This window comes from Morone saxatilis, unplaced genomic scaffold (genome assembly GCF_004916995.1).
Source record: "Morone saxatilis isolate NCDOM2014 unplaced genomic scaffold, NCSU_SB_2.0 Contig8, whole genome shotgun sequence".
Classification (NCBI taxonomy): Eukaryota; Metazoa; Chordata; class Actinopteri; family Moronidae; genus Morone; species Morone saxatilis.
The window spans coordinates 14,302,362-14,330,176 of NW_023340257.1; the positions used below are offsets into that span (position 1 = coordinate 14,302,362).

General features: G+C 40.0%; 1 protein-coding gene across 1 annotated transcript; it reads left to right on the plus strand.

Annotated features, from left to right (window-relative positions):
* Positions 1 to 26,888, plus strand: si:ch211-235m3.5 (BICD family-like cargo adapter 1). Its single transcript, XM_035680734.1, has 10 exons — positions 1 to 411; positions 10,210 to 10,425; positions 16,403 to 16,522; positions 17,514 to 17,660; positions 18,678 to 18,860; positions 20,664 to 20,828; positions 21,435 to 21,512; positions 22,533 to 22,645; positions 22,970 to 23,090; positions 25,743 to 26,888. The coding sequence occupies exons 1-10, from the start codon at positions 166 to 168 to the stop codon at positions 25,995 to 25,997; spliced, it is 1,644 nt and encodes a 547-aa protein (XP_035536627.1). The 5' UTR covers positions 1 to 165; the 3' UTR covers positions 25,998 to 26,888.
* Positions 26,889 to 27,815: the final 927 nt, after the last annotated feature.

Sequence of the window (27,815 nt, forward strand, 5' to 3'; positions counted from 1 at the left end):
AAACACTCAACTGCACCCACTGAGAGAGAGAGAGAGGAGCAGCAGCAGCTCTCAATTATGGATCTTACTCACACATATATGCCACTAATCCAGAGTTTACTTTAAAAACAAACACACACTATATTTTTATTTATTTATTCAAGAGGTGTGAGTTAACTCTCAGTTATGGATCGACTAAATGAATGGAGCTTCAAATCCAAGAGCATGGACCTGGAGGAGGATTTCTACTTTGACTACGGAGCGGAGGAAATAACAGATTATCAAGACCCCAGTGAACTTCTGGCTGCTTTGAAACAAAAGGAGGAAGAGGTTATTTTGGCAGCCCAGCTGGGAAACGCATTGCTCCTGGAAAACCGTCAGCTCAAAGATCGGAGCGACAAACTTCATGAACAATACGCAGACAAGCTGGAGGTAAGTAACCCATCTGTACGCTCTTATTATACAGAGGATGGTTGTACATTATAGTGTGTAATGAAGCTCTGAGGGTTAATATGTGGTTTGGAAAAGGGTTGACGACATGTTGCTGCTGAGGTTAGAAGCGGGCGGGTGGAAATGAAATGAAGTTTCCTTTTGCTTTCATGTAAATTCAATTATAACGCTCAATATCAGACTGTGGGAACCCATTTAATCCAGTGTAGTAAATATACACCACTGCCAGTTTGTTTTGTATACTGAGCATAGAAATAAGAGTGTTTTCACTCAGACAAATACACCCAGTTGTAATGTGATAATAGAGAGCAATGTATACAGTATAATTGTACAATCATACACTATGATCAGACTCTACATTGTTACATTTATTACAAACTACATTCTGATCTAATAATCAAAATATTAGATATTTATTGGGATTCTACTGTATCATTACCATAGCAGCTGTCATTCACACACTGTGGTGTAAACAGGCAGAGGGGTCAGTTAGTGTTCATGGTGGGTTCATGCCTCTGTGCTCTCATTGTACTGTCTCTCGCTTTTGTGTTGTTCCAGCAACTACAAAAGCATTTCCAGTTTAAATGTTTCTCTGGCAATCTTCACAGATTAGGAACGAAATGGGCAACTTGCTGCTGTAGAATCAAAACCTTCAGCTCCTAATGAGACATAGGCAGTTAATACAAGTGGAGAACTGCAGTCAGGTTTATCACATTTAGCTAAAACTAAATTAAGAACTAGTCAGCTGACATACAAATAAAAACTAGACTTTAGAAAACTAACTGAAATATATGTCTTTAGTTTTGAGACTTTGTCAATTTGGTCAAATTTGTTAACATTAGTATGAGGAGGCATTGGTGCATTTTCAGACTGGGATGTCTACATGACACTGTTTGTATTGTAATACCTGTTCTGGACTTCTTACAATAACCCCACATATTATAATAAACAAAAACTAATACTGAAAGTGATAAAAAATCAAACTGAAATGAACAAAACCACTCTGGAAACTAATTAAAACTAAAACTAAAATTAAAAACTAAATAAAATTAGATACTAAATGAATTTGTCTGTGTGTGACTTAGTGATGATTCTCCACATTTAATAAATGTCTACAAAACTTGAAATAAATCCAACCTCACAGCAAAGAGGCAGCAGGTGAAATGAGGTTTCACAGGAGTTTGTTTCACTCCTGACAACAGACTGAATAATGGCCTCATTACTCTTCTCGGAGTAAATGCTGATGTTTCTTTAAGATGTTCAATCTTTAATCTTACCAGGTGGATCTGTGTCTTAAATCACAGAGTCGGGGCAAAACAAAGACATGGTGTGTAGAGTCGACACAAACGCAGACGTTATCTCTGAAACGTGCGAACAGCCAGTACTATGACAGACTCGGCTAGAGCGGCGACGTACTATCGATCTACCCTAATCTGCGTCTACGGAAGTTGTAACCATAGATTTAACACAGCAAGCTATCCTCTTGGACCCATTATTTTCGCAAATTTACTGTGAATTCTTTATGACTCTCTTTGGTATTACGCTCTCGTCGATTACTCTCACGAAGTCTTGCAGAAAACTCTCTCGCTACTTTCCTCCAAGCTCAATCCACGTCGTCTCTCGTCAGATGTTTATAATGACTCGTGTCCATCTTGACTGTACACAACAAGATTTCTCAAAGAAACATTAATGATGAGCCTCCTGAGCCTAGTCTACTATAGAGTGCTGACAATTGTCCCCAGAACTATTAACGTCACTATCAAGGAGATATTGTATGAATGGATGTTGTTTCTGCTGCGTTAATTCTGCAGATCAAATTGTGAACGACTGACTATGTAATTATTTCAGGACACTATATATTAACAAAAGTAATACCATAATTTAATGGAATTCTTCGAAGTGCAATCCCCAGATATCATGCCAAGATATTTCTATTTCACAGGGTATAACAGCTAAGTTATGCACATATGTCCATCCCACATGGACTCCTCTCATACAGACATGATCATGAACATTTCCGACCGGTCTGCTGTGTACATGATACAAAAGTTTGGTCAAGACTGAACAATCTTTTCATAAAATTAGACGAGTCGAACTAAGTAGTAATCTATCACGACATCTGTGGTCATAAGGCATTTCCTAGTGCAATCTCAAACGATCGCGTGTACTTATACATTTATGTTTGGTATCTAAAATTAAGTGTATACTGAAGGTATTTATTTATGTATTGACAGTATATTCTTTCTACTGCAATCCACATAGTAGACATGGAGGCGTGGTCTAAGAGGGCGGCAGGGCATGAGCTGCCGGCAGAATGCTGGTAGGATGTCAGCTGTCCCCCCAGATCGCGAGTATGCCAGCCAGGTAGTGGATGCCATGGAGAGGGATGATGAGGGAGTCTGACGCATGCCCCATGTGAGTCGCGTCGACTCTGCGCCTCAGCGAGGCCGAGAGGACAAGAACGCTCGGCGGACGCTGGAAACAGCGAGCAGTGCTTCAGAGGACTCCTCAGCTGGCAGCTCCACTGAGCACGATGTATGTCCGCTCTAGCAGGGCACAACATATGCGTGTCTGAGATGACAAGTCTGGAAACTACAAAGGATCAACGACATGTTTCCAATTCCGGAGTAGAGTTCGTACGATCCAGATTAATAAAACTAACTGAGCTCTCTGTGAACAAAAATCTAAAGACGTGAACTGGTCGAATTCAAAGTACAGGGTCTGAATGACGCACCACGGGTACTCACGCGCAGGGTAGACACAACCCATAGACGCAGCATGTAAAATCATCAATAGTACTTTGCAAATCATCTTTACACACACAGGCTTTTTGGCAGTTCTACTCGTCGTGCCATACAGAGAGCAGAGAGCCACAAAGATCATATCAGGCTGTACAATATAATCTTATGATAGATAGCAAAAAGGCTCAATGACCATAAAATTACTATTTCGTCTATTAAAATTGTTCTGATCTTTTTAATATATATTAGTTAATAAATAAGAAAAGAGTATCTTTCAATCCATAGCATGATCAGAGAATGGCAGACGTAGGATTCACGTATCGAAACATACATTTCATGAAGTTGTTGTGGCTAACAGGCTATAAATTGATTCTCTTCGCGGTTTTGGAGGAAATGGAAATTCATTGTATTAAGCAGACACTATGACGAGGAGATGGTAAGATGTCAATGTCTTCGGATTTAATTTCAGATGTCTCGAGACAGAGGAGACTAGTAGAAAAGTCCTGGAGCATGTTTATGTTATAATACATTAGTATAAATATATAATGAGATAGTATCGACAGAATAGACGATTCACAACAATTTTTGTCCGATTTTTCATTACCCACAGCATGGTAAGGGCTGACTCAACAGAAATATAAATTCACTACTCGTACTTTGACTATTATTACTAGTACTAGCTAAACAGTATTATTATTCGATGCTGTATAGGTATAGTTATAAAAAGTATTTCACTCTTTCGCTTGCTATAGCAACGTGTCATTAACCAGTTTCGATAACCAATATGATATCTAGATACGAGATTGTAGCCTCTCAGCTGTCTATATATGAGATGAGGATCAATGGTTGACTCATATAATCTATTTAACTAGCACCGCCAATGGTTATTTTTCCAAAACATAGTATCCAGTCTACGTCACGCATGACCCTTGCCACCTTGACCCCATACGGATGCACACAATAACTTGACGGCATGGGCTGACCTCAGTGGTACTAGAGTAGTGAATATAATATTTATGATGTTTCAGTGTTTGATCCTAACAAGGAACGACAGGTGTACACTGGGAGGAAATCAACCGACATGACTGATATTTACAGCCTCTTATCAGTTGAACAGGAGGATCTGATAGGATCAGGCATCAGGGCGTGGACGAACCCTTGAGTACTTTTCCACAGCCTTTGAGGACGTATAGAAAATGTTTGACCACTCCCAAGCGCATCTGTCTCACGTTACAGATGAACGCACACTTCAGCACCTTTACCTTCCTCTCCAGATCGAGCAAGCCATGGCCGACCTTGTCTAGACTCTCGAGCGTGGGGTGGGAAAAGGTTAGGATACAAGTGAAGAGCCCGCCGGGAGTCATAGTCCAGAGATCAGGAGAGAGCGTGTCAATGTCTTGCCCTCCCTGTCTGCAGCACGCGAGGTCTCGCGGTTCATCCTTACTGATGGAACTCAGACCTCGCCTCACGATCGTATCTATCGGAATATTACGTCTCATACAGTGTATGATATCCACTAGGAGTGGAAACGTGGATTCGCGTCTCTTTACTTCTCCTAGTTTCGCGCTCTTGTTGCTGATTATGTGAGTGATGGAGAGGTTGGAGAAATACCACAATTTAATCCTATTGCGTTAACCAAGTACGTAGGAGCATCGGGTAACTCGTGGACTCTGTGAGTGGATTGATAACAAGACTCAAGAGGAAAATATAGAGCGGAAGTGTGTGTGGAGACAAGAAACGAGTGTGCACGAGAAGCTCACTTCCTCAGGCGTGGTGCACCGTCTCCACGGCCGCGATAACTTTTTCCGCCCCTCCCGCTCGCGCACGGTCGTAGCTAGGCGGGTTTGTGTCATGTTAGTGTCGTGGGCAATAGGAAGTGTATTGGTTGATGTACCTCGAGGCGCTCGCCCACAGTTAGCATGGGGCTCGGGAGCGAGTCGGATTTGCTTCTGTGTCCCTTATGCGAAGAGCTTCAGTAGGTCATAGTGACAAGAGTCACAAGTCCTAGAAGCCCAGGGTGGGACGTCTTCAAATGTCTATGATTTGTACCGACCAATAGCACAAGCCCAAAGATATTCATTTTCACTTATCTAATCTTCTATCTTTTCTTAACAAAATGTTGTGAGCTACCGTTTGCATAGCGAAAAAATGGAAATGGTCTGTTCCGAGGCTCAAAAAATTCCATCTATCAGACCTGCCTATATTGTACCATTGTGTGAAGTTTGTTCGCTCTAAAAATCCCGTGTCTCTCCACATATCAACGCGCTCTCGTCATTTAGCGACGCAGGGCAGCATTTCATCCTCGTGACAGATGTTAAAAAAAAAGTCTGTCTGCAAGACTGTGAGTGTACACATAATGAAACCCAGCAGGTTTAACTAAACCTTGAAACACTATATCCTGATTGTGGAGAGTGTAACTAGAGTATGGGACAGGAATCTGGAGAGGGCTGTCTGTTATCGCACCACAGGAAACCGTGAAGAGAGGGAGAAAAGAATTCCATCACGCATTACGCAGCAAACAGCAAAGCAGAGAGAGAAAGATTTGCGTGACTCCTTTATGCTGGTGCCATTTTGAGGAAGCGGCCGCGTAAAAAACAATGTTGACCGTGGTGGCCGAGGTCGTCAGCATGGTTCAGGGCTGACTGTCTGTAGATACCAGCTTGTAGGAAAAGTAAGTAGGTGTTACAACTACTCAGGCGGGCGTGAGTTGGATGTGTCAGGGTGTGTGTTTTGCTTCCGCTCGGATGTTTAGCATTTGCCACCAATATTACCAATCGTTCACTGCCAACGTAAAAGCACAGGACACATGTAATGAGCAACGCTAATCGCGAGTTTGTCTTGCTTGTCTCATTGTGATATTTAACTAAATAACGAATGGATCTGAAATCTGAAGACACCAGCAGGTTATGCACTGATGTAACACCGAAGGAAGTAGATCAAAGTTTATTTGAACTCTGTGCGACAGTAGGAAACTCATCAGTGGATAAACAATATTGCTCATGTAAATAACACTCTATCTGAAAGATAATGCCTGATACCTGGAAATAGGGAGTTTGAATTATAATCGGAGATCGAGCTGAAAGCTTTGCATCAAATACTGAGTAATCAGATGTCAGTAGTGTTAACTGGGCCAGAAGCTATGTTTAATAAGATAATCAATACAGTTCTGGGACATGGTTCTGGGACTGAGTTGAGACCATGTTAGTGGTCATGTTCATCGTATTTTTATATTAGTGAAATTTATGTGTTAACACTATAAAGGCTTACATCTGCTGACGGTTACGAGCATAAATCGGATACATTAGCCCATTTAGTCTCTAAGAAGATTGCCATACTGAATAGGTCCAATTCAAATTATCAGTTCTTCAATAAGAGTAACATAGAATATGTGACCTAGACTTTCCATTATCAAGTAAGATTAGAAGGTAATGAAGTGAGCACAGAATTAGAAAAAAAATAAACATTCTACACAGAGTTATCAAAAGTGAAATATAAATTAACACCAAGTGTTAAACTTTATATTTAAGCATACTTAAGTAGCTTGATAAATTCGTAACATTTCTGCAGACAAAACTCAGCCGAGAAACAAGATTTTTGCTTAGACTTCATATATCACATCTTCCTCAAATTAGTTAGTGAATTTTACTTGTACTTTATTGTATGCTTACCATCCCTGATTAATTTTATGCTTCATTCTACTCGTTTGTTCCTTTTCTTGCATAAACTCCTGGTCCACTGGTAGTTTTATTTGTTCTTTATTTTATTGCGACGTGTGGTCTGTTTTTACTTCATTACTCTCTCACTATTTCCCTGAGGTGTGCGAAATCGATCGATCCGATATTCATTGAATGTGAACCCGTTCCTTCTATGTTCTCTGGCTGCTGCGTCGGTCCGTGCAGGATCTCAGATCACCTGGCTCAGTGTCCAGGAGAGTCATCCAGGGGTGTCTCAGCTGTCTGTAGCCGGAGAGGCTGGCAGCAGGTGATGAGAACACACTCAATCCCATGATCTGGGATCAGGCCTGTGATTTGCTGATGTACACGATTATACACAGCCTGCCTATCTCAGATTTCTTTTACTGCAGTTAAAATAACCAAAAAAAAACTCTCATGTTAACAAGTATTGAACAATGGAGTAAAAAGTACTCGAAGTATAATGAGTATACAGTGTAGAAATTATATCTGGTATTATTCTGACTCATTCATTCATGGTACAAAAGCAGGATGTACTGTTGGAGTTGGTGGAGCTCATGGTATGATGATTTTATAATATAGGCTTGATTAGATTTTGATCCGGTAACTCCATTATTATTTCTTTGTTAATTTCTGAAATAGTGTCATGTCGTCACAATACCCAAGTTCACAGACCATCGTATGATGTAACCTCAGTGACATGTGGACATCGTAGACGACGCCGTGAGAGAATGTGTTGAACAAGATCAAAGGTTCCCACTGGCGACAAAGACCAACCGAGGAGCGAGTGATGCTAAAGCGCAGGAGACGAAATGTCACCCGCAGGAGAGAACTTCGTGATCTCTGGCGGTACAAGACAGAGGTCAGAATGAAACAGAACTGGAAAAAAATGGTCCAGAGGCTGGTCCGTCACTTTCTGGTCCAACTTGAGGACAAGACGGTAGATGTTGAGGCCACGCCCAGGAGGTCCAGAGAGGTCAGACTTCAAATCCTTGCTGGCTCAGATCCAGGTCGCAACAAGTCTCCAACGTCAGATTCTACCAGAGCTGCGTTGTTGTTTTGAGAGTAAGATACTTCAGGTGCAACAATAAAGCGCATTAAATCCTTGCACAAGTTTAAGAGTGAAGCGTCACAGTCAGCAAAAGTTCTTGGTGTTCTAGCTTGGAAAACTATCTCGGTTACATTAGCGAATGAGAACAGTTGCTTAATCCCTTTTATTGGTTATCTTTAAACTCTGTCTGGTAGAAATGTTTCAATCTTGGCTCTCATATCACACTTTTGGGAACAGTCTAGTTATGGATACTTCTCCTATTTCGGCAAGAAAGCTATATCATTCGGATTGGTAAGTACTGGAGTGTCACCATTACCGTGTGTGATTCCTCGCTATAGCCTCCGTCAAAAACTGTTATGATGAAGAGAATACTGACAGGACCAGAGGATCTCATCAGGTAAGAGAAGTTATGGACACGAGGCTTTGGCTCGCTCATCACCTTATCAGATCCGCATGTACTGATCTGAGATGATATCTCTAAGCTGATATCTGTGCGACACTGGATGATCTGTAGGCCAGCATTGTAGAAGCTCAGTCCAAACCATGTCGTCACTAGACTATCATCGTCTTTCTCTCTTGATTGTCCTCCTTGTTCGCGTCAACTTAACCAAATCTGTGACCCATCTTATTTAGTCCTGCTACAGTTTTCGCGAGCTCAGATAGTACGTACATCGAGATACTTACACATACTCCCATCTCCTGTAGTCTATGATTCTTCGTCTCTGTAGATGCACAGAGAAGACTCTCCGGATGTTACTACCTGGCACGAGTGAACTTTCGTTCCAGCCAGCATCGCTGAATTCTACCTCGTGCACACTGTCCGTCATACGCTCATAAACTATTGATTGTCCTTTCCTCTCGATGCAGCGATGTCGATACTCTCTGTGCTAGGTTCTCTCATTGTTCTAACATCCTTTCAACTCTCCTTCTGATCGAATCATCCAACACAAGTTCCCAGCGATAATGGAGACACCCATATAGAGCATAGACTTCGGACACTATGTTATGGACAGTTTCGTACGACATAATGATCAACCTTTAATTTGCTATGCACATAGGTATAACAGAAGAATTACAATATCATGCATAGGTAGTATACCCAGACAGAAAAATCAACACACCTGAAGCAGTATCATCTTCAAGCAAATAATCACTCTCACGCGAGCTGCACTAAACCCATGTATACCCCAACCCCGAGACTTACTAATCCTGCTATTTGACCAACTGATCCATGAATGAAGATTCACGAAGATACAGTTCAGTCACAGCCATGAAATACTATTGAACTACTCTGGACACACCCGTATCATACATATTCTCGGTATCATCGCGTGCAGCTCAATTGTTCCATCAATATTAGACTATGCAGTACAGTAAGGAGTAGTCTCATTTGCTATAAGTTTCTTCTCATCTCCTGTACATGCTTTAGCGTGATCTCGTGTGTATAGACGTCAGTGATGTATGATTTCCTTTCTCTCGTCTCAGGGTTATCGTCAACTCCAGAGCAGACTAACCCAGACAGCACGCTAGCTCAGAATGTACCTGTCGGGTCCAGTATCAGCCGAGCTCGCTAGCTCTTTCTCTAGCTATCCAGCAACACCTGATCGAGATCTCCTGGACCAGCCATATGATGAGTGTTCCACACCAGCTGTAGGAGAAGACACCCTGGACGAAGAGCAACATCTATGTAGACCTTTAACTCACGAAGTCACCCAGTTAGCAAGAACTATAGTCAGACTTCTAATTTCTGGTCTAGTCGCCCAGTATAAACACGTTAGAGAAGAAAGAGTGACAAATGACCACCCAGCAGTTCTGAGAACAGAACAATCATTATATGAAGGAATATAAGAAATCACATGTTAATGTAGGAGCCGGAAACTCAACCAGATTTACGCGCAATGAGTTTTTTACTGTCACACAAGACAAAGACAAAGAGAGAATCCTTACAATTAAGGTGACTTAAACTATTAATCACTTATCAAAGTATTTGTAGATTATGTTTCTGTCTTAATCTGCAACACATTGACTGATATTTAGGACATAAATACTATAAATTCTCAGTGCAACCCCAGATATGCCATTTTCATCCAGATTCCAGCTGTTATGCATTTTCCATGATCCTTTACAGATCTGAATGAGGCTTGCTGGTACATTTTGTAACTGAAATTCCTTTTCAAAATAAACGTCAACAGTGTAACAACCTGTTGGTGATAAGGCATTTCTAAGCAATCTCAAACCAATACATTGTATAAATGTATAAATTATGACTGACATTAATCTTTCAACCCTTGTGCAGGAGCTGGAGCAGGGCAGGCATGAGCTGCGGCAGAAGCTGGAGGGCTGCCAGTCCCAGTGGGAGAGCCAGGTGGGGGACCTGGAGAGGGATGTGAGGGAGCTGAGCACCCAGGTGGAGCGGCTGACCTTGGCCCTCAGCGAGGCCGAGAGGGACAAGAGTCGGGCTGAGCTGGAGCACAGCGAGCAGTCTCAGAGACTCAGGGAGCAGCTCAACACGGTGAGTCCCTACAGGCAGATAGGTTTGAATTAATGTCTGCATCACATGAACTGATAGAGCTACGATCAGATAAAGGTAACTGAGCCTCCGTGAAACACCTGAGCTGTCGATTCAAAGCTGCGGGTCTGAGTCCAACCAGATAAGAAGGGCTGTCACCCAATCCGCACGCTGAAACTCAATGTTCTTTGCAAACTACTCAGGTGTCAGTCTGACACGTCTGCTCCAGAGCGAGGCCAGACTCTCAGGCTGTTTATATACTTTATGGAGCAAGGCCATGGCAAAATGCTTTCACATAAAAGTTCTGATTTTTTTTAAAAAAAAGAAGGTTTTTCATCCAAGCAGGAGAGAGGCAGACGTGGAGTTCAGTAGCTATGAAACAAAGTCTGAGTTGTTGGCTACAGGCAAATGATCCGTGCCAGTTTGGAGGGGAATGGAAATGATATGTAAACAAAAGGGGGAGTGGAAGTGAGTGCCATGATTTGATTTCAGATCTGAGACAGAGGGAGGACTAGTAGAAAAGTCCTGGAAGATGTTTATGTTTATTAGAATTTATGAGAATATCGGAGAATAGAGCTGAAACAATTTGTCGATTTTCTTACAAATTAGCTGACCATGAGAAAATAATTCTGTAACTATATACTAATAACAGTTTTTTACTGTTGGTTGAAATTGTTCACCTTGTGCTTTAGCAAACTGTGTTTCAACAGTTTCATAACCATGAATTAATTTAGCTTCATCGAATATGAGATGCAAGATCTTTTATAATCTATTTAACTAGATCCATGGTTATTTCAAACATAACATTAGTCATGTAGATACTTGAATGACGTAATGGACACAATAACTGACGGCATAGGGCTGACTCATGTGTACTATACTTATATAATATTTATGATGTTCAGTGTTTGATCCTAAGGAAGACATGTACACTGGGAGGGAAATCAAACCGATGACATATTTTACAGCCTCTTATCAGTTAACATGGAGGATCTGATTGGATCACACAGCTGGACAACCTTGAGTACTTTTCCAGCCTGAGAAAGTAAGAAATGTTTTACTAAACATGACGTTGTTACGTTACAGATGACTGATTACTTAGTAGAGCAGCTCCTTGTGTTAATTTAAACCTGAGTGTGTAAAGTTAAAAATGAATCCACCCCCCGTGAGTCAAGGTCCGCAGAATCAGGAACTGTGAATGTCTCTCCCCCTTCTGCAGCCAGGCTGAGGGACTTACTGAGGAAGGCAGACTCCCTAGAAGTTCAGGAAAAAGTCAATTTAGATAAAAGGTGCTATCTCAGTTTGGGCTGTTCGAGGAGGAGGAAGTTGGAAAAAATTTAATTTGGCTTCCCAGTATCCGACATGGGTAACTCTGGACTCTGTGTGGTTGTAAAAGCCAGAGGAAGAGAGTGAATGTGTTGGAGAAAGAGTGTGAAGAAGCTCAATGTCTGACGTGGTGAAGGGTGCTGTCGCGTCTTTTGTGCCACTGCCTGCTGTGGTGAGTTGTGTCTGTATGTGTGTCATTAAGTGTGTTTGTACAGGCGCTCCCACAGTTACAGCTGGAGCAGGACATTTCGTTCTGTGTCCTGATCGAGCTTCAGTAGGTCAGTAGTGACAAAGTCACAAGTTCCTAGAGCCCAGGGTGACGTCTTCAAATGTCTTGATTTGTCCGACCAATAGCACAAAGCCCAAAGATATTCAGTTTACTATCTAATCTTCTATCTTTTCTTAACAAAATGTTGTGAGTACCTTTGCATAGCCAAAAAAATGGTCTGTTCCAGCTCAAAAATTCACTATATCAGCTGCCATATTGGTAATTGGTTAGTTTTTCCGCTCTAAAATGTGTCTCAAAAAGTGTCTGTCATAGGAGGCAGGAATTCATTCTCACGTGTTAAAAAAAAGTCTGTCTCTCAAGACTGTGAGTGTACACATAATGAAACTCCAGCAGGTTTCTAAGACCTTGAAACACTATATCCTGATTGTGAGAGTGTAACTAGAGTATGACAGGAATCTGGAGGAGTGCTGTCTGTATCGCACCACAGAAACCTGAGAGAGAGAAAGAATTCATCACGCTTACCAGCAACAGCAAAGCAGAGAGAGGAAAGATTTGCTGTGACTCTTTATGCTGGTGCATTTGAGGAAGCGGCCGCGTAAAAACAATGTTGACGTGTGCCAGGTCGTCACATGGTTCAGGACTGACTGTTTAGACAGTTGTAGGAAAAGTAGGTGTTACAATATCAGGGAGTGCTGAGTGATGTCAGGGTGTTTTTCTTCTGATTACATTGCAAATATCATCGTTCCTGCAACTAAAAGACAATATGAGAACGCTAATGAGTTTGTCTTGTGTCTCATTGTTAATGTTTAACAAGGAAATGGATTAAATCTGAAGAACCAGCAGGTTATGACTGATTAACACCGAAGGAAAGATCAGTTTAGTTTGACTCTTGTGCAAGGAAATCATCAGTGTAAAATTTGCCATGTAAACACTTCTACTGAAAGAAATGCCTGACTGGAAAGGGAGTTTGATTATCGGATGATAAGCTGGAAATACTGATAATATGCAGTTTGTTTATTGGGCAGAAATCAAAAAACATAAGTTCAGGACATTGGTTTGGACTGAGTTTAACCATTAGTCATGCACAGTTTTGGTTATTGTAATTTATGTTTACACAAGCTACTCTGATTCAATATGCTACAATCAGTATTAAATCTGAATGATAATAGTTCTTCAATAAGAGTATCCATAACTAGACTTTCCAAAAGTGTGATATGAGAGCCAGATTAGAAAACATTCTACACAGAGTTTAAAGATAAACCAATAAATCATTAAGCAACTGTTTTGATAATCGTAACATTTTTCAAGCAAAACTACCAAAACTTTGCTGACTTCAGCTTCTCAAATGTGAGGATTTTATGCTTTATTGTTGCAACCTGATAGTGAACTGAATATCTTTGGGTTTCTGACTTTTTTTCAGAATTCTGAGAAACTGTGAGGGGTGTTTTCTCACATTTTCTTCTGGCTGCAACTCTTTAGATAAGTCTGACAGTTATTGTCTTGATTCATTATTTTGTCAGAAAATGTCAGAAAATAGTGAAACATGCCTCTTATAATTTCCCACAACCCCATTGGTTGATAAGAACAGATTTCAGGCCTTCAGTTGTTGCTGCGAACAACATGAAGATATATATTTAAAATTAAGATATAATTTGTATAGAACCTGCTGTTTGCATTTTATATATAAATATAGTATTGGTAATATTTTCTGAATATCGCACTTTCTTTTAGCACTTGAATGTTGCAGTGGACCTCCTATGAAATGACATTACCAGCTGTGGCCCCAAGCCCGTTTGAGTTTAAGACCCTGCTCTAAATGATTGATTCATTCAAAAAAAGAATTGGCAGATGAATTAATTTTTGGTCCACCCACTTTTTTATCAGTAAGTGCAGACTGGGTGTAAACAAGCTATTTGGTGATTTGGTCTTTCCTCTGTTACCTTTTCACCTCCTGCTTTCCACCCACACACGGTGTGTTATTGGACGGCCATGACAAATCCCTCACTGTAGATTTCCGTTATTGTAAAATGAGATGCCTGAATTGAGGCGATACCCCATGACCTCTGCTACCCTCTACCAGCATCACGCAGCTCACAGACAAAAAGGCAAAGACAATATACATTGGGGAGAGATATAAATCTTTCATTTGCTCCTTTGATGTCGCCCCTCATACCCGAACATCCCATCATCCCAGGGGAGAGCCGTCCTTTCTGCATGCTCCCAGAGGGGCTAGGCTGCAGCTTGGGTAGTCAGCTGTTAGATACCTCAGTGTTTGGGTTGGTGAAGGCCTGAGGCTTGAGGGGCCGTGTGAGGGAATATCATCTTTGTGTCTCTACCAAATGGAGCGTCCTCCCTCCACTCCTGTTTTGGTGATTCTCAGTGGGTTGCTGCCTCTATTGTGGAAGGGGCCTGTGTTGACGAGACGAGGCAGCAGTAATGACGACTCACGGAGGCGAACGTTCACCCCCGCCCCTCTTCTCATCATAGTGTGTCTGCATGCTAGGTTTTGTTTTTGTCCATCAGTGCCGGCTTTACTCTTGTCACACACACACTTTCCACTAATTTAGCCCTCACGCCTGCCTCACTTCCTCTGTGCGCTCCTTCGAACACACACACACACACACACACACACAAGCTGTCCCCCTCCGCTTCGTCCTCATGATGTCCAAGTTTACCCTCCGCCACATTGTTGTCTAATGTGGCATGATGATGTCACAGACAAGACCAAGATGCCCTCTGCTCCATCTGCCGCGGAGGCCGGCCTTTCATCTTGTATTATGTGGTCGTGATGGGACCTGACAGGGGCCCGCCAAACTGCTGAGTAAGGGGAACTGTAGAACGGGGGGCTGGGGGGATTGGGAGGGCAACTGGTTGGTGTGTTTGCTGGGTACAACAGCAGACTAAAGTAGTTTGTTTAGTTTGTTAAAGTTTCAAAATCATCTTGTGTTTGATAGACATGACAATGAGAAATCCTTCTTTAACATATAATATGACGTGGTTTATCTGTGATTGACTGATGTCTTCTGTGCTTTTGATGGATGAGTGTTCACTGGACTCATGTTGCTTCTCGTTTGGTTACAGAAGTCGTTTTGGCTTGTTAAAGGTGCCCTGTGAACCATTTTTGTTTACCTTTAGTGTCTCTCACCAAAACGCTTAGTGTGTGTGTAGCCTTAAGGCCTGACGAACTTGTTGAATTAATTTCCTTCCTCAGAAAACATTTTCACATTTTAAAGAACCAGTGTATAAAATTTTAACAGCATCTAGTGGTGTAGTTGGAGATTGCAACTCTTTCGCTCTGTCTCACCCTCCTGTTCTAAGCGCAAAGGAGAAACTATGGTGGCCACAAAATCTGTCCCGCTGCATCAGTAGATATAAAAGGCTCATTCTGTGGTAAGGAAAACATAATAATTCTTAATTTCAGGTGATTATACACCAATAAAAACATACTTGTGAATATTCTATTGCTGCCAATAGATCTTTCTAAATGTTACACAGTGGACCTTTAAGTCCTATTGTTTAGGTCCATGTTTGCTAGCTAGCTAGATGGGACATTGCCACGATTCTGGCTCATTAAAGTTGAACAGCTTGAAGCCATCGGCAGGATTGTGCATTGTGTTCCTGCGTGAAGTTGCCTGTGATACAAAAACAAAACAAAACAATGACCCACTTGTAAAAAACTTTGTTCTATAGCGCTACAAGGTCAAAAACTCTCCAGGGTAAGTCAATATATATTGTGAAGCCACATCTTAGGTTATGTGAGGATGTATGAACAGTTTTTCTTCCCAGATAATTTTATCTGAAGGACTTTTAAAGGTCTGAGGTGGTGGAAATATCCATATTTCAAGCAAAAAGCCAAAAAGTTTTAAAAAATGAACATAGTTTTGTCTTTCCCTTTAATCATCTTGTGAGACTCTGTGAGATTTTTTTCTATAGACCCCACTGGCAGCTTAGGAACATAATGTAACCATAAGCAGTTCTTCAAAGGGCAGTAAAGAAAGCCATCTCTTATTCTCCTCATGCTGCAAGGGCTGCAGCAACAAACAGATGTTTAATTTTAGTCATCTAATCCCCACCTTTCAGGCAGGTATCAGAGTATGCTCCTTCTCCTCTGGGTCTAGATTACAGGATTTCACCTCCTGCTATATGTTTGGTTATTTTTAGATTCAAGATTGTGGTCTCGGCTCTTTTAAAGCTCAGGCCTCAGGCGACCTTTGTTTTGGAGTTTCAAGTTGATTGATGCAAACGTATGATTCTACTCTTTTAAATAGTTTGGTTTCTAGCTCTAACTCTCTGTAACCCCCTTCTCAAGTCTAAATAAAATGCACTAAAGAAGACTGTCCTTAAAATTGAAAAGCTTTTTTTTCTACTCCATTTGTGAATCTCATGTGTGTGTGATTTCTCTCTGGTGTGTGTTTTTGTGTGCAGGCGATGGAGGTGGAAAGAGCCATGTCCAGTGAGCTGCAGGCTCTGAAAGAGGAGCTCCAACAAAAAGGAAGCCACAACAGGCCGCAGGATGAGGAGCTTATCAGTGCCATGAGGGAGCAGGTAACTACCAAGCACAAAACACACACACTGTGTACCTCAAAATGCTAAAACTAGAGCTAAGCCTAAATGTTGCATGTACTCACACAGACTCACACACTGCACCAGCATGTTGGCAGCTACCTGTTCATTTTCCTGTACCTTGTTGCATTCACTTCGGTATACAGTCATTACCTTTTGGCTGATGCTTTCTGTGTTTCAGTTTTGTTTTTGTTTTTCCAATACAGAAAGAACACAATGCAACACAAGAATAAAGACTTACAATAAAACACTGAAGAACAGAAGAAACAGAATCAATCAGACTTTATTTGTACAGCACTTTTCATACAAACAAAAGTCAGATGAGGGTTCATAGGCTTTAATAAATAGGTCTGAGACCATTCAGAGCTTTATAAAGCAATAAAAGGGTCTTAAAATTGATTCCAAAGCAAACAGGTACAAACCTGAACACACAAAAGAAGCCAATAGAAAAAAAACAAGATGACAAAAACATTAAAATTAAAGAAGAAAGTACAGTGTAAATACAGCATAAAGATGGGGCAGCACATTTTCACAATAAAATATACATTTTTACTTACTATTACGTTTCTATCTTTATATTAATTTAAACAACAAGACCAAACTTCACAAACCCTCCCTTGATGATTTTTAGACATTCAAAACATCCATCATCAACAGCAAAATCAGGCTTTGTCTGATTGTTTGGATATACCTGGTGGTAGACGAGAGCTGTCTCCTAATAAACACAACTGGGGAGATTCTGGCAAATGATTCCTGCTTTTCAATACTTTTTGTTACTTGTTTCCAAAATAGAGAAACAAACTAACATTCCCACATTAAAGGAAATAAAGTACCTGCTTCATTTTTACACTTTCAACAGAGAAAAACACTCACAGATTTAGGAGGTATGATGCAAGGTAATAGTGAGAGTTAGTAAGAGAATAAATAACTTTTTTGTTGGGTCATATGTAAGATGTTTGTGTGTGTTTTTCAGGAGCTGCGTCTCACCCAGAAGGAACAGGTGCTGGAGGAGCGTTTGGAGACTGTGTGTCAAGAAAACACTGAGCTGAGGGCAACTTTGGCCTCCTTACACACACGCCTGGCTCTGCATGACCAACTGAACCAGCAGCAGAGCCAGCAGGTACATATACAAATATATTACACACTTGTGCAGAAACACACGCAGACAAGGCAACACAAAGCAGCTCAGAGCGGGTGGTGTATGAATGAAAGAACCTCAATAACAAAGGGATTTTCTGCTCCCTGCCTAGCAGCCTGGGTTTCGACGGGATTGTGGAAAGCATTGCTAAACAATCACCTCATCCCCGTCATTGTAACTTTCATCCGCAATTCTGGATTCCATTCTTGTTCGCTCAGTATCATGTTGGGCTGCAGGCTGGAATCTAGCACGTCAGGTTTTTAACTCGCGCTGAGCGTTAGTGGAAATATTTACACAAGTGTCTCATGATGCTTTTTAAAAAGCTCACATGATCTTGGGTAAAATTACTTTTGTGTTATCATGTTCATCTCCCTCTGTTTACCGTCAGTAGAATCTGAGGATTCATAATGTTGTTTTATCTTAATCTCTATCATATGTTGTACTTGTTGTTAACCTCAGACTCACGTTTGTGCCTGTAGGTTTATGTTCATGTGTGTTCATGCATGAGTACCAAGGTTACATATTATAGTCAACTACAACTGAACTAAAAACTGAAACTAGGTGGGAAAAAAGTGTATTTTCAAACAGAAAGAAAAGTTAAAAAGTAGACTTTAGAAAAAAACTAAAACTAACTAAAATAAAATAAAAAATATAAGCTAGAGGAAATGTCTTTAGTTTTATTCTTTAGTTGTCAAATTTGTCAACACAGCAACATGAAGAGGCGGTGGTGTTTATTGAGACTGATCTCTTCATCAGAAGCGTTGTGTCTGTATTGTAATACCTATTCTGAACTTTTCTTCTTAAATCTTGCCCCTGACAAAAAAAAAAACATAATACTGAAACTAATAAAAACTAAACTAAAACTTAACATTTTTAAACAATAAAACCTAAACTGAAACCAGCAACACCCACTCTGGAAACTGAAACTAAACTCAACTGAAAATGAATTAAAAATACAAAACTATAATAACTCTGGTGTGTACCTCCTTGTATTTTCAGCTAGCTGAGGCGTGGCAGGAGGTGGAGGCGGCGCGGGGTCGCTCGCAGCAGCTGCAGGTCCAGGTGGAGGAGCTTCAGGAGGAGGTCTCCCTGCAGGAAGCCAGGAGTCACGGAGACGCCTCCCTGTTGTCCGAGCTGGAGAGCAGCCTGGAGACGGCAGAGCTGGGATGCAGCAAAGACGAGGTACTGAAGAAGCAGGACTGGAGCAGATTACACAGTCAGACTACAGTGTTTTTAACATCGTGCATCTCAAATGATCCTCATTCAATCAGACTCATTTGGGAATTAAGACAAACAAACGGTAAAAGGGAACTCATCAAAGGGAGTTCTACTGCATATGTCGATATATGTGTGTATAAAGCCTTTAGTGGCTCCAGCGGAAGCTCTGTGAAGTGTGATTAATTGCCCTAAGTGATGTTTGAAAAGTTTGAAAATGGAAAAAATCTGTAGATGTGGAGACTACATTAACCGCTACTAGCATAACACACCTGAATCCCCGACAGAACTGACAGTGGTATAGTTGCATTGTGGGCCATGTAGGCACTGGGTTGGACCAGAATGAAGAATGTGTTGAATAAAAAAGACTTTTTATTTTTCTAAACTGTCCGTTGCGTGTCTGACAATCTTGGAGTAGTGGAGTGGTCTTTAAGGGACATGATGTTTTAACTGAGAACCAGCTTTATGATTATAGCCATAGGTATGGGTTGGTGATATGAAAATATGTAATGTGACATTATACATTAATTCAAGACATTCCTGTCTTGGTATTTTATCCATAAACTGTTTTTTCAGTTAATTTTTGAGAAAATGTACGACATACATAAATAATATATTTAAACAGTACAACAGACGCATCGAGCCTTGACTTACGAGGCAGAGAAGCTGTAAATAAAACCAGGTACTGTAATAGAAAAAACCGACTGCACAGACTTTACCTCCATACTGTGGTTGGAAAGTGTTTGTTTTTGGTCTTATTCTGTTGTGGTCCTACCCACAAAGATTCACGTATGTTCTGAGGGGAAATTGTTTTCCTGTGGTGACAAGGAAACAAGAATATTAAAACAAAGTCCAAATAGCACCAGAGAAACATCGCCTGTAAGTTGAATTTTAGGCATGTTGTTGTAGTGAGAGGAACATGCTCACAGAACATTTTGTGCATTCTCTGTGACACTGTGACTTGTGTTTGAAGCAAATACACACTGCGAGGAGAAGGTGCGACTTTGACTGATTTTCAGTGAAGTGAAGACGCCACAAAGAATTATTAGATGAGACTCGTCTAAATTATGTCTGGGAGGGAACAGGAAAACTGACAGTGAGGCCAGGTCTTCTAATTCTCACTCTCCGGGTGTCTACTGTTATTGTTTTGTTCCAGCAGGAAAATGTGATTTATAACTGCACTCATGAGTCACACGCTACATTTCCTGTTTGTCATAGCCACATTGTAGGAGAGTTTCCCCGTTTTACCGCTTTCAGCGAACGTTTACACCTGTGTGTCTACATCATAAGATATCATATGTGTATCTCTTTCACCGTATGAAAATCAGCCTTTTATGATATCTTTTGAGTTATCATGAGATCGGTATCATGATGGGATATATTTGACTCAAGGAAGTTAAATAAAGTGATGAGGTAATGCTTGCACCTCCCAGTGTGTAAATACTTGATGTCACTCAAGATGTAATAGGTCTAAAGAGAACATGAAAGGCTGAAAGGAAAAAGGGGAAAATAAATACTTTAATACTTGTTTGTGACCCAGTTTTTGAGTCAGTAATCAGTCACTTTTCATTAAAACATCTGAAACGTTAGCTCTTTTAATGTAGGCCACTCATACAGTTGCAGCCTCCAAGCTATAACAGTTGTTGTGAGAGTAATTCAACACTTCAAGCTACTCATCTCTGGCCATGAAAACATAAAGTTAATAGTTAAGATGGACAATCTTTTGAGAGTCATTTTTAACATAAAAGCTTCTTCTCCTGTTCTGCTTAGATGAAGCAAGAAATGGGCTCCATCCTTCAGTTACTGCTCCCACTGACGCAGGAACTGAACGGCTCAGGGAGATCAGAGGTCGCGGATCAACAGGAGGACCTGCAGGCCATGCTACATCAGCTGAAGGGAGTGGCCCAAACCCTGGCACAGGCATCTAGCCCTCAGGTGAGTGATACTAGAGGAAATGCAAAACAAAAGGCTGACATTGTTGTTTGAAATCAAAAGAAAGACAGTAACACTACACTGTAGCTTTTTAAAGTTTATAACTCTTATATCATTATCATATAAATATATAGTATATATGTCCTTTGTGCCACACAGTAGGTTTATGAACACATCTGCTTGATAAATAAAGGCTAGAAACACAGGTGTTTATTAGCTGTACTCACATAGTCAGCCACTTACTCACATCCACCATCTAGTGGCTGTTAGAGCCACCGTAGCACCGATTCACTGGACCATGCCGAGGAACTGTGCGTCCTTGTTTATGCAATGGATGCCAGTGAATTGTTGCAAATGATACATGCTTTGCTAAATCTCTTTTTTTGCCACAGGCAAACATATACAATTGTCCATTTGTGTCTCATGGTGCTTGTATTCCATTCAGACCGGTAACAGGCGTTTATCACTGTAACTAAATATTACTGCCCTCCCCTTCCTCTCCTCGGAGCACCGTGCAAATAGGCCAACGCCACAGAAACTCCTTCTGGTGTAAATCTCTGAGAAATGCACGGCCGACACCTGATCTCTTTGTTAATGTCTCTGTCCCAGGAGCTGAATCGCGCTTTTGTCGACAGGACGGGTGATCAGTGTGGGAATCCGAGAGCAGCACAGGAGCTGAGAGATCAGGTAACCCACCGGTGAACGAACACCCATAGAGGCTCATTATTTTAGGGTTTGGTTGTGTCAGTACTGACCTCGCCGTAATCCATCTTAGTGTCACAGACAGATTCAGTAACTTTTGAGAGCATTCTTACTGAAGATATGTTTGATTCTTTCTCACCTCAAAATTACTGCTTGCTACCAGCATTAATTGGGATGAATGATAAATAATATAGTGTATCACTTCACTTTAAATTTAAACATACATTTTTCATCGCATTAGTTTTAATCACAAATGACATCCAAGTGTTTTTAACTTTTGTCACATTAGTGAAGTATTTCTCAAATGGGGGTGTGCGTACCCCTAGTGGTATATTTATAGTCATGCATAATTAAAAAAATAATTATACTATATTAAGTTCAATAAAAAATCTAAATGTAAGTTCAATAAACCACATTTTTTAATATTCCTATTTTAAAATTGTTAACTGCTGTAAAATATCACAGAAGAAGTGGGAAGCCAGTTTTGATATTGAATGGCAAAAATCAAGAAAATGGATTTGTGGTTGAAACGTAGCAGCAATACAGCTGAAAAACACAAGAGAACATGGTCCAAAATATACCATCAGTATTAGGAAAGTTAAGCTTTAATGGGATACATCTTAATGAGTTACAACAAGGTTGATGTTTAATAAATCAGACACTGTAGTGAACCTCTTGATATAGCCTTTCCTCTACCAAAAATGTCAGTGGGTACTTATTATAAATAAGATCCACTGCTTTAGTCCAACAATCGGTGTGCAAATCACATGCACATGTTTCATGTCCAAAAAAACCTCTAAGCACTAACAACCCTGTTAAATGTTCCCTTTAAAATTTCTATTTTTCAAACTCTTTGAAAGTTTATGGCTCAAGGTGAGAAATCAAAGGGTAAAAAGTAATGAAATAGAATTTTTAAAGGGAACTTTTATCATTGTTGCAAGTCCTTGGAAGGCAGAAACCTCTTCAGAGCAGTGTCTTCAGTCAGTTAATTTCTTCCTCCTGCAGAACGTCCAGCTGCAGCAGGAAAACACTGAGCTGAGGCAGAAGCTGCAGAGCATACAGGAGCAGGCTGAAGTCGTCCAACAGGCCATCAGAGACCGAGATGAAGCCATAGCCAAGTAAGAATCTAATTTATTTTTCTCAATAATTTCAATGCAAATCATAATATCCAATATATTTAGATGCCGTTAAGTTCCTTCCTTCCTCTTTCTTTATGTTTGTTTTAAAATAACAACTATTCTTGTATTTCATCTCAATTCTGCTAATTCTGGGTTGAATATTAAGAAAACAAAATCAATAAAGGTGAATGTATGTGAGAGACTTAATTGTTTTATTGTTTTCTTATAGAAAGCTACTCTTGGAGCCACAGTAATGAGTTTGAACATGACATTTCTTCTATATATCTGTAATGTGACTAACAAGGTTTCATCTTTTCTTGGTAGGAAAAACCTGATGGAGGCCGAGTTGGTGAGAAGTAAAAATGACATGATGTCTCTGAACAACCAGTTATTAGAAGCCATCCAACGTAAACTGGAGCTGTCACAGGAACTGGAGGCGTGGCAGGTGAGGTCCCCTTTTCTCTTTTTGTCCCTTCCATCCAGTCTACTGTATCCTAAACCGCTTAAACCATCTCTTATGCCGCCTTGGAATCTGTAAACAGATCTCCTGCTTTATGAAATCCTTTATTAATACAGTTAATTTGCACCTTTTAAGATCTGCATCATAACTGAAAAATCACCGTTTGAGGCATGCTGTCTGCAGTTTTAGTGATAATCTGACCAGACAAGAGACGGTTGTATTTAAGTTTGGTGTCCTCAGTGGGAGGTCAGGGACAGAGGCAGCCATATCTCTCTTAGCCTCGTCAGTTTAGAGGAATATGAACGACAGGTGTCTCTGTCTGCGAGTCCTTCTGCTGCTGAGTCACTATGCCAAGCCGAGCCATCTGCCGGCGGGTCTGATCTCTCGTGTTTTGATGGAGATAATGCAGATAATATTCTAACCAAAACACTGATTCAATCACATTTGGTGGCTGAAAGCAGAATTATTAGAATATTTGTGATAACAACAATAATTATCCTCAATAATAATAAAAAATTATTAGAAATATAAATCATAAATAAATCATAAATAGAGTTTTACAAATACAGATGTCTTGTATATACAGACTGGTATCATAGGCAGACAGTCAACAAATGCATTTCCTTATTTACAGATGGAAGAAGAATAGTTCGGTGTAGGTCCACAAATAAAAACTACCGTATACAGATATTTTTTACAGGAATATTTAAGGGCCATGTTGACAGAGGATCAGCAAAAACACTTCAGTGTTGATCTGCAGTGGAGTCAGGCTGTTTTACTGTTTTAGCTTTAGTATCAGATCAGCTGAATCTACATTTACATTGTAAATCTGGTTGCTATAGAAATAAAGTTTACCTTAAAAGACTCTAAGGGACTTACAAACAGGGTTGTAAAAATAACCTCCTTAGCAAAGGATGAGGCTGTTGATATTCTATTTTTTATTTTATTTTATTGTCAACAAATCTCATGAGAAAACAAACCAACAATGTTTTAGTCCAGTGGTTCCCAATCTGGGGGTCGGGATCCCCATAAGGGGTCACCAAAGCTTCAAAGGGGGTCGCAAGGCCTTTTTGATTTTCTTACACCTCCTAAAATTAAAAAGGCCTTGCGACCCCCTTTGAAGCTGAATGAATATGTACAGTTGTCAGTTTACTTCATGATAATCCTAAGGAAAACAATACTTTACGTGTTTACTAGTTTATACTTTGAACAAATATATATTTTTTTTGTTGTTTTTTAAAGTCAGTAATTTCCTAAAACAACTGGGCACTGTAGTTTTTACCAAATATTACTCAAACAGGATACATTTGATGATCTAGTGATTATTTGAAGGAACATGTCACATTGTGTCTTACTGATGTGCTTTTAATTGTTTTTGGAAACAGCTACAGTATCAGATTTGGCTACACAGGCAATATAGTAGTATCAGTTCATTGCTGGTTCAGGTGTTTTCATGGGATTTATTGACAATAAGAACTAGAAAATGCATTTCCAGCTGAAAGTACAGTGGGGATGCTGATGGCTGCAATGCAGAAACACATTCAAAAGTGGAATTATTAAGAGGTTAATGAGGATTCAAGAGAGAGGGAGAAAGTGAAAGGCATAGACAGAGGGAGAACTGTTCGCACCATGTCGTAAGGATTTGCTAAAGATTTTGATATATAATATGTGAGGATAAAGTTATAAATGACAGAGAAATGGCAGATTAAAAAGTCCTCACATTTCTGCTTTTTTGCTTAAGAACATCGGAGTCAAAATACATGAGAGTTAATGAGAGAGTTGAAGGGCTCTCTTGGTGCTTGGAGGCTGAAATTTCAAAAACCACAAGTCCTACAGCTTAAGTAGTTACATGGGCTGCAAGAGGACACATTTGTCTATGTTTTGATGTATAAATTATGTATGAGAAGTGGTGGGACTAAGAGCAAGTTAAATATACATTTTCACTCTCCACTCTAGCGTTGATGTCATCCCCTCTAGCTCTGAACATTTCGCTCCATTACAAGGACAGGCCCCATTATAAACTCAGAAAAACAGTTTAGAAAGCATAACATTTAGGCTGTGATAATTAAAAAACTATGAAAGATTTAAAAAAGTTGAATACAAGTTGAATAGTCCAAGGTCTTGTGAACATTTTAAAGTTTCAATAAAGTATGTAGCTGAAATTATGTGGAGGGATTAGCATTTCAAAGTAGAGGAAGTTAAAAGAGGATTTGAAGCTTTCTCCACTTACTTTAATGGTAAAAACAAAAATGTAATAAAGCTAAAAAGTTTAAAAGGTAGAAACAAGTTAAATAGAAGCCAAAGAGTCTGTTTTGAACTGAATAACAATAGTGTGGATGCTGTGTCAGCACACAATATACAAAATGTATTTATAAAATGTTTACAATTTAAAATACTTTTATTGACTCTTGTTAATGTTTAAATAAATGCATGCAACACCAATCTGCCGACAATAAAGGTCACTGCAACAATAACAACACAATTAACAATCAAGTAGTGTTTAAATATGATACTGTCCGATGATTATGATGTGAGGGCAGTGTTGACATGCTGTTCTTGCCCAACATGAGACACCAGACTAAGTCTGTGCTCCTCAGACTTCCCGCTTATTTCCTGTTCCTCCCCGCCTTTCCTCAGGATGACATCCAGATCATCATCAACCAGCAGCTCAGGTCCCAGCAGCAGTCGGAGCTTCCTCAGAAGAAGTCCAACTCCAACGGCATGTCCTTCTTCCGCAGGCCTAGCAGGACGGCCTCCACCTGGACACGCCAGCCCTCCTCCTCCTCCTCCTCTTCCTCCTCCACCTGGAGTTCAGACGCTAATCAGGACAAAAGCCAATCCCCCTGGAGGGACTGGTTAAGACGGGGGAAAGGGGCACAGTATGGCAAATAATGGACAGTGAGTGCTACACCTTCCTCCTGGGTGCTGAGGAGAGGAGGAACCAAGAGGATAGGTCAGAACGCAGCTTTTCAAACATCATGTATGGTGAAAAGAAGCCATAAAGACACTTTTAATTCAGTCATGAACAACAGAGCCACTACGGACAAAGACTGTCAAATAGACACTAACGTGTACACATTTCACTTAGAGGCTGAGCCTTCCTAAAATCTAAACTGTGACAACCTGGATCACTAACATTTTCACAGGATTAGAAGGTTTTGCTTGAGACTGTAAATATTGTGCCTTATTTTGTAATATTCGTACTATTGTGAATGATTGCTGTCTGTATGTCTGAGACTTTATATGGTGTACATGATAGGTGTAGATCAGTGGAGAGTATTTGTTCAGATTATTTAACGTCACAGATCAAAGAGAAAGAGATGTACGGTCAAGAAATAAACGATCAAACAATTGATTTGTAAGTGTACTGAATTTTGTCTTTGCATACCAAGTTGGAACTGAGAAGTTGCATTTTTTTACTGTCAGTTTTGCTCAAAAGCAAAATATGTAAATGTTGATTGTATAAGAAACACAGCTGTTATTTTTTATAATTTTGTTTTTGTTTGGTTTTTCGGTAAAAACCAAATATGTTCTCTGAATGATGACTTGGTGTGCTTTGTGTCACACATTTTCTGTATGTGCATGTATTCTGTGACTCAGTGTTCAATATTAAAGCTGCTTAGTACAAACTGTGTTGTTTTCTAAGCTGTCTGACTGTACACATCTGTAATGATTGCTTATAATTTCATAAAACATCTGTGTCCATTTACTCAAGGTGACCTAGTTCTAGAAAAGTATTAGTGGTCTTGTAACAGTCTTTATTTTCTTCCTATGTCACACTAGATCAGGGAAACACAATAAAACAGAGAACTGAAAAATATCTATAACTTTCTCCTGCATTGTCCAAAGTAATTAGAACAAATACTGAAGATGTACTCAATGTGCAGAGCCCTTAGAAAATATTCAACCTCCAGTAGATACACACAAAACTAAAATATATTTTAACAGATTTTTGGTGAAATTGTTGAAAATGAAATGCATACAATGTAATTTACAGTGTTATAACCAAATTTTAAGTGCCTTACAGCATGAAATGGCCATAATGTATCTGTGAAGATCAATACCTTAACCGTGAAATTTCTGCCTCTGCTTAATTCTCCGTACTCTATTTTAGAGAACAGCACAGAACAATTTCTTTGTCTCCTGACATACTCACAATTACACAAAGATGACATTATGATGTGTCTTTTAGATTTTTGGTTTAAATTATTTAACTACCTTATTCATTTCTCATGAAATTTGACTTTAGAATTTGTGGGAAATGAAGTGAGTACTCATTTAGCTAATAGAAGCTCTGCAGAGTTGAGTGGAAAGTGAGTTTGGTTGCAGTACTGTAAGGGCTATAGCTTCTCAACGCAACTAATGTGATTGCTACAGGATGTGCATGGCTACTAACTGTGTGCTCATGCCACTCACCACTCACTTCCTGCACCAATACGCCAGTGTTCACAAAATAATCACAAAAGAGAAACTAATACATACATAAAACGGCAGAAACAAGTACTGTATGGATAAAGGTGCAGACAGGACAGCTAGACAGTTTTTTTAAAGAGGCATATGAAACTCATGAGCAAGTGAGGGAAGAAACTTATTTCCAAAGACATTTAAAGAGCAAATACAAAGGAGACACTGGCATCATCACATTATTTTAGTTAAAGGATCAGACACAGAAATTAAAGGAGAGAAAACTGTGTGTTAAAAACTCTAGAA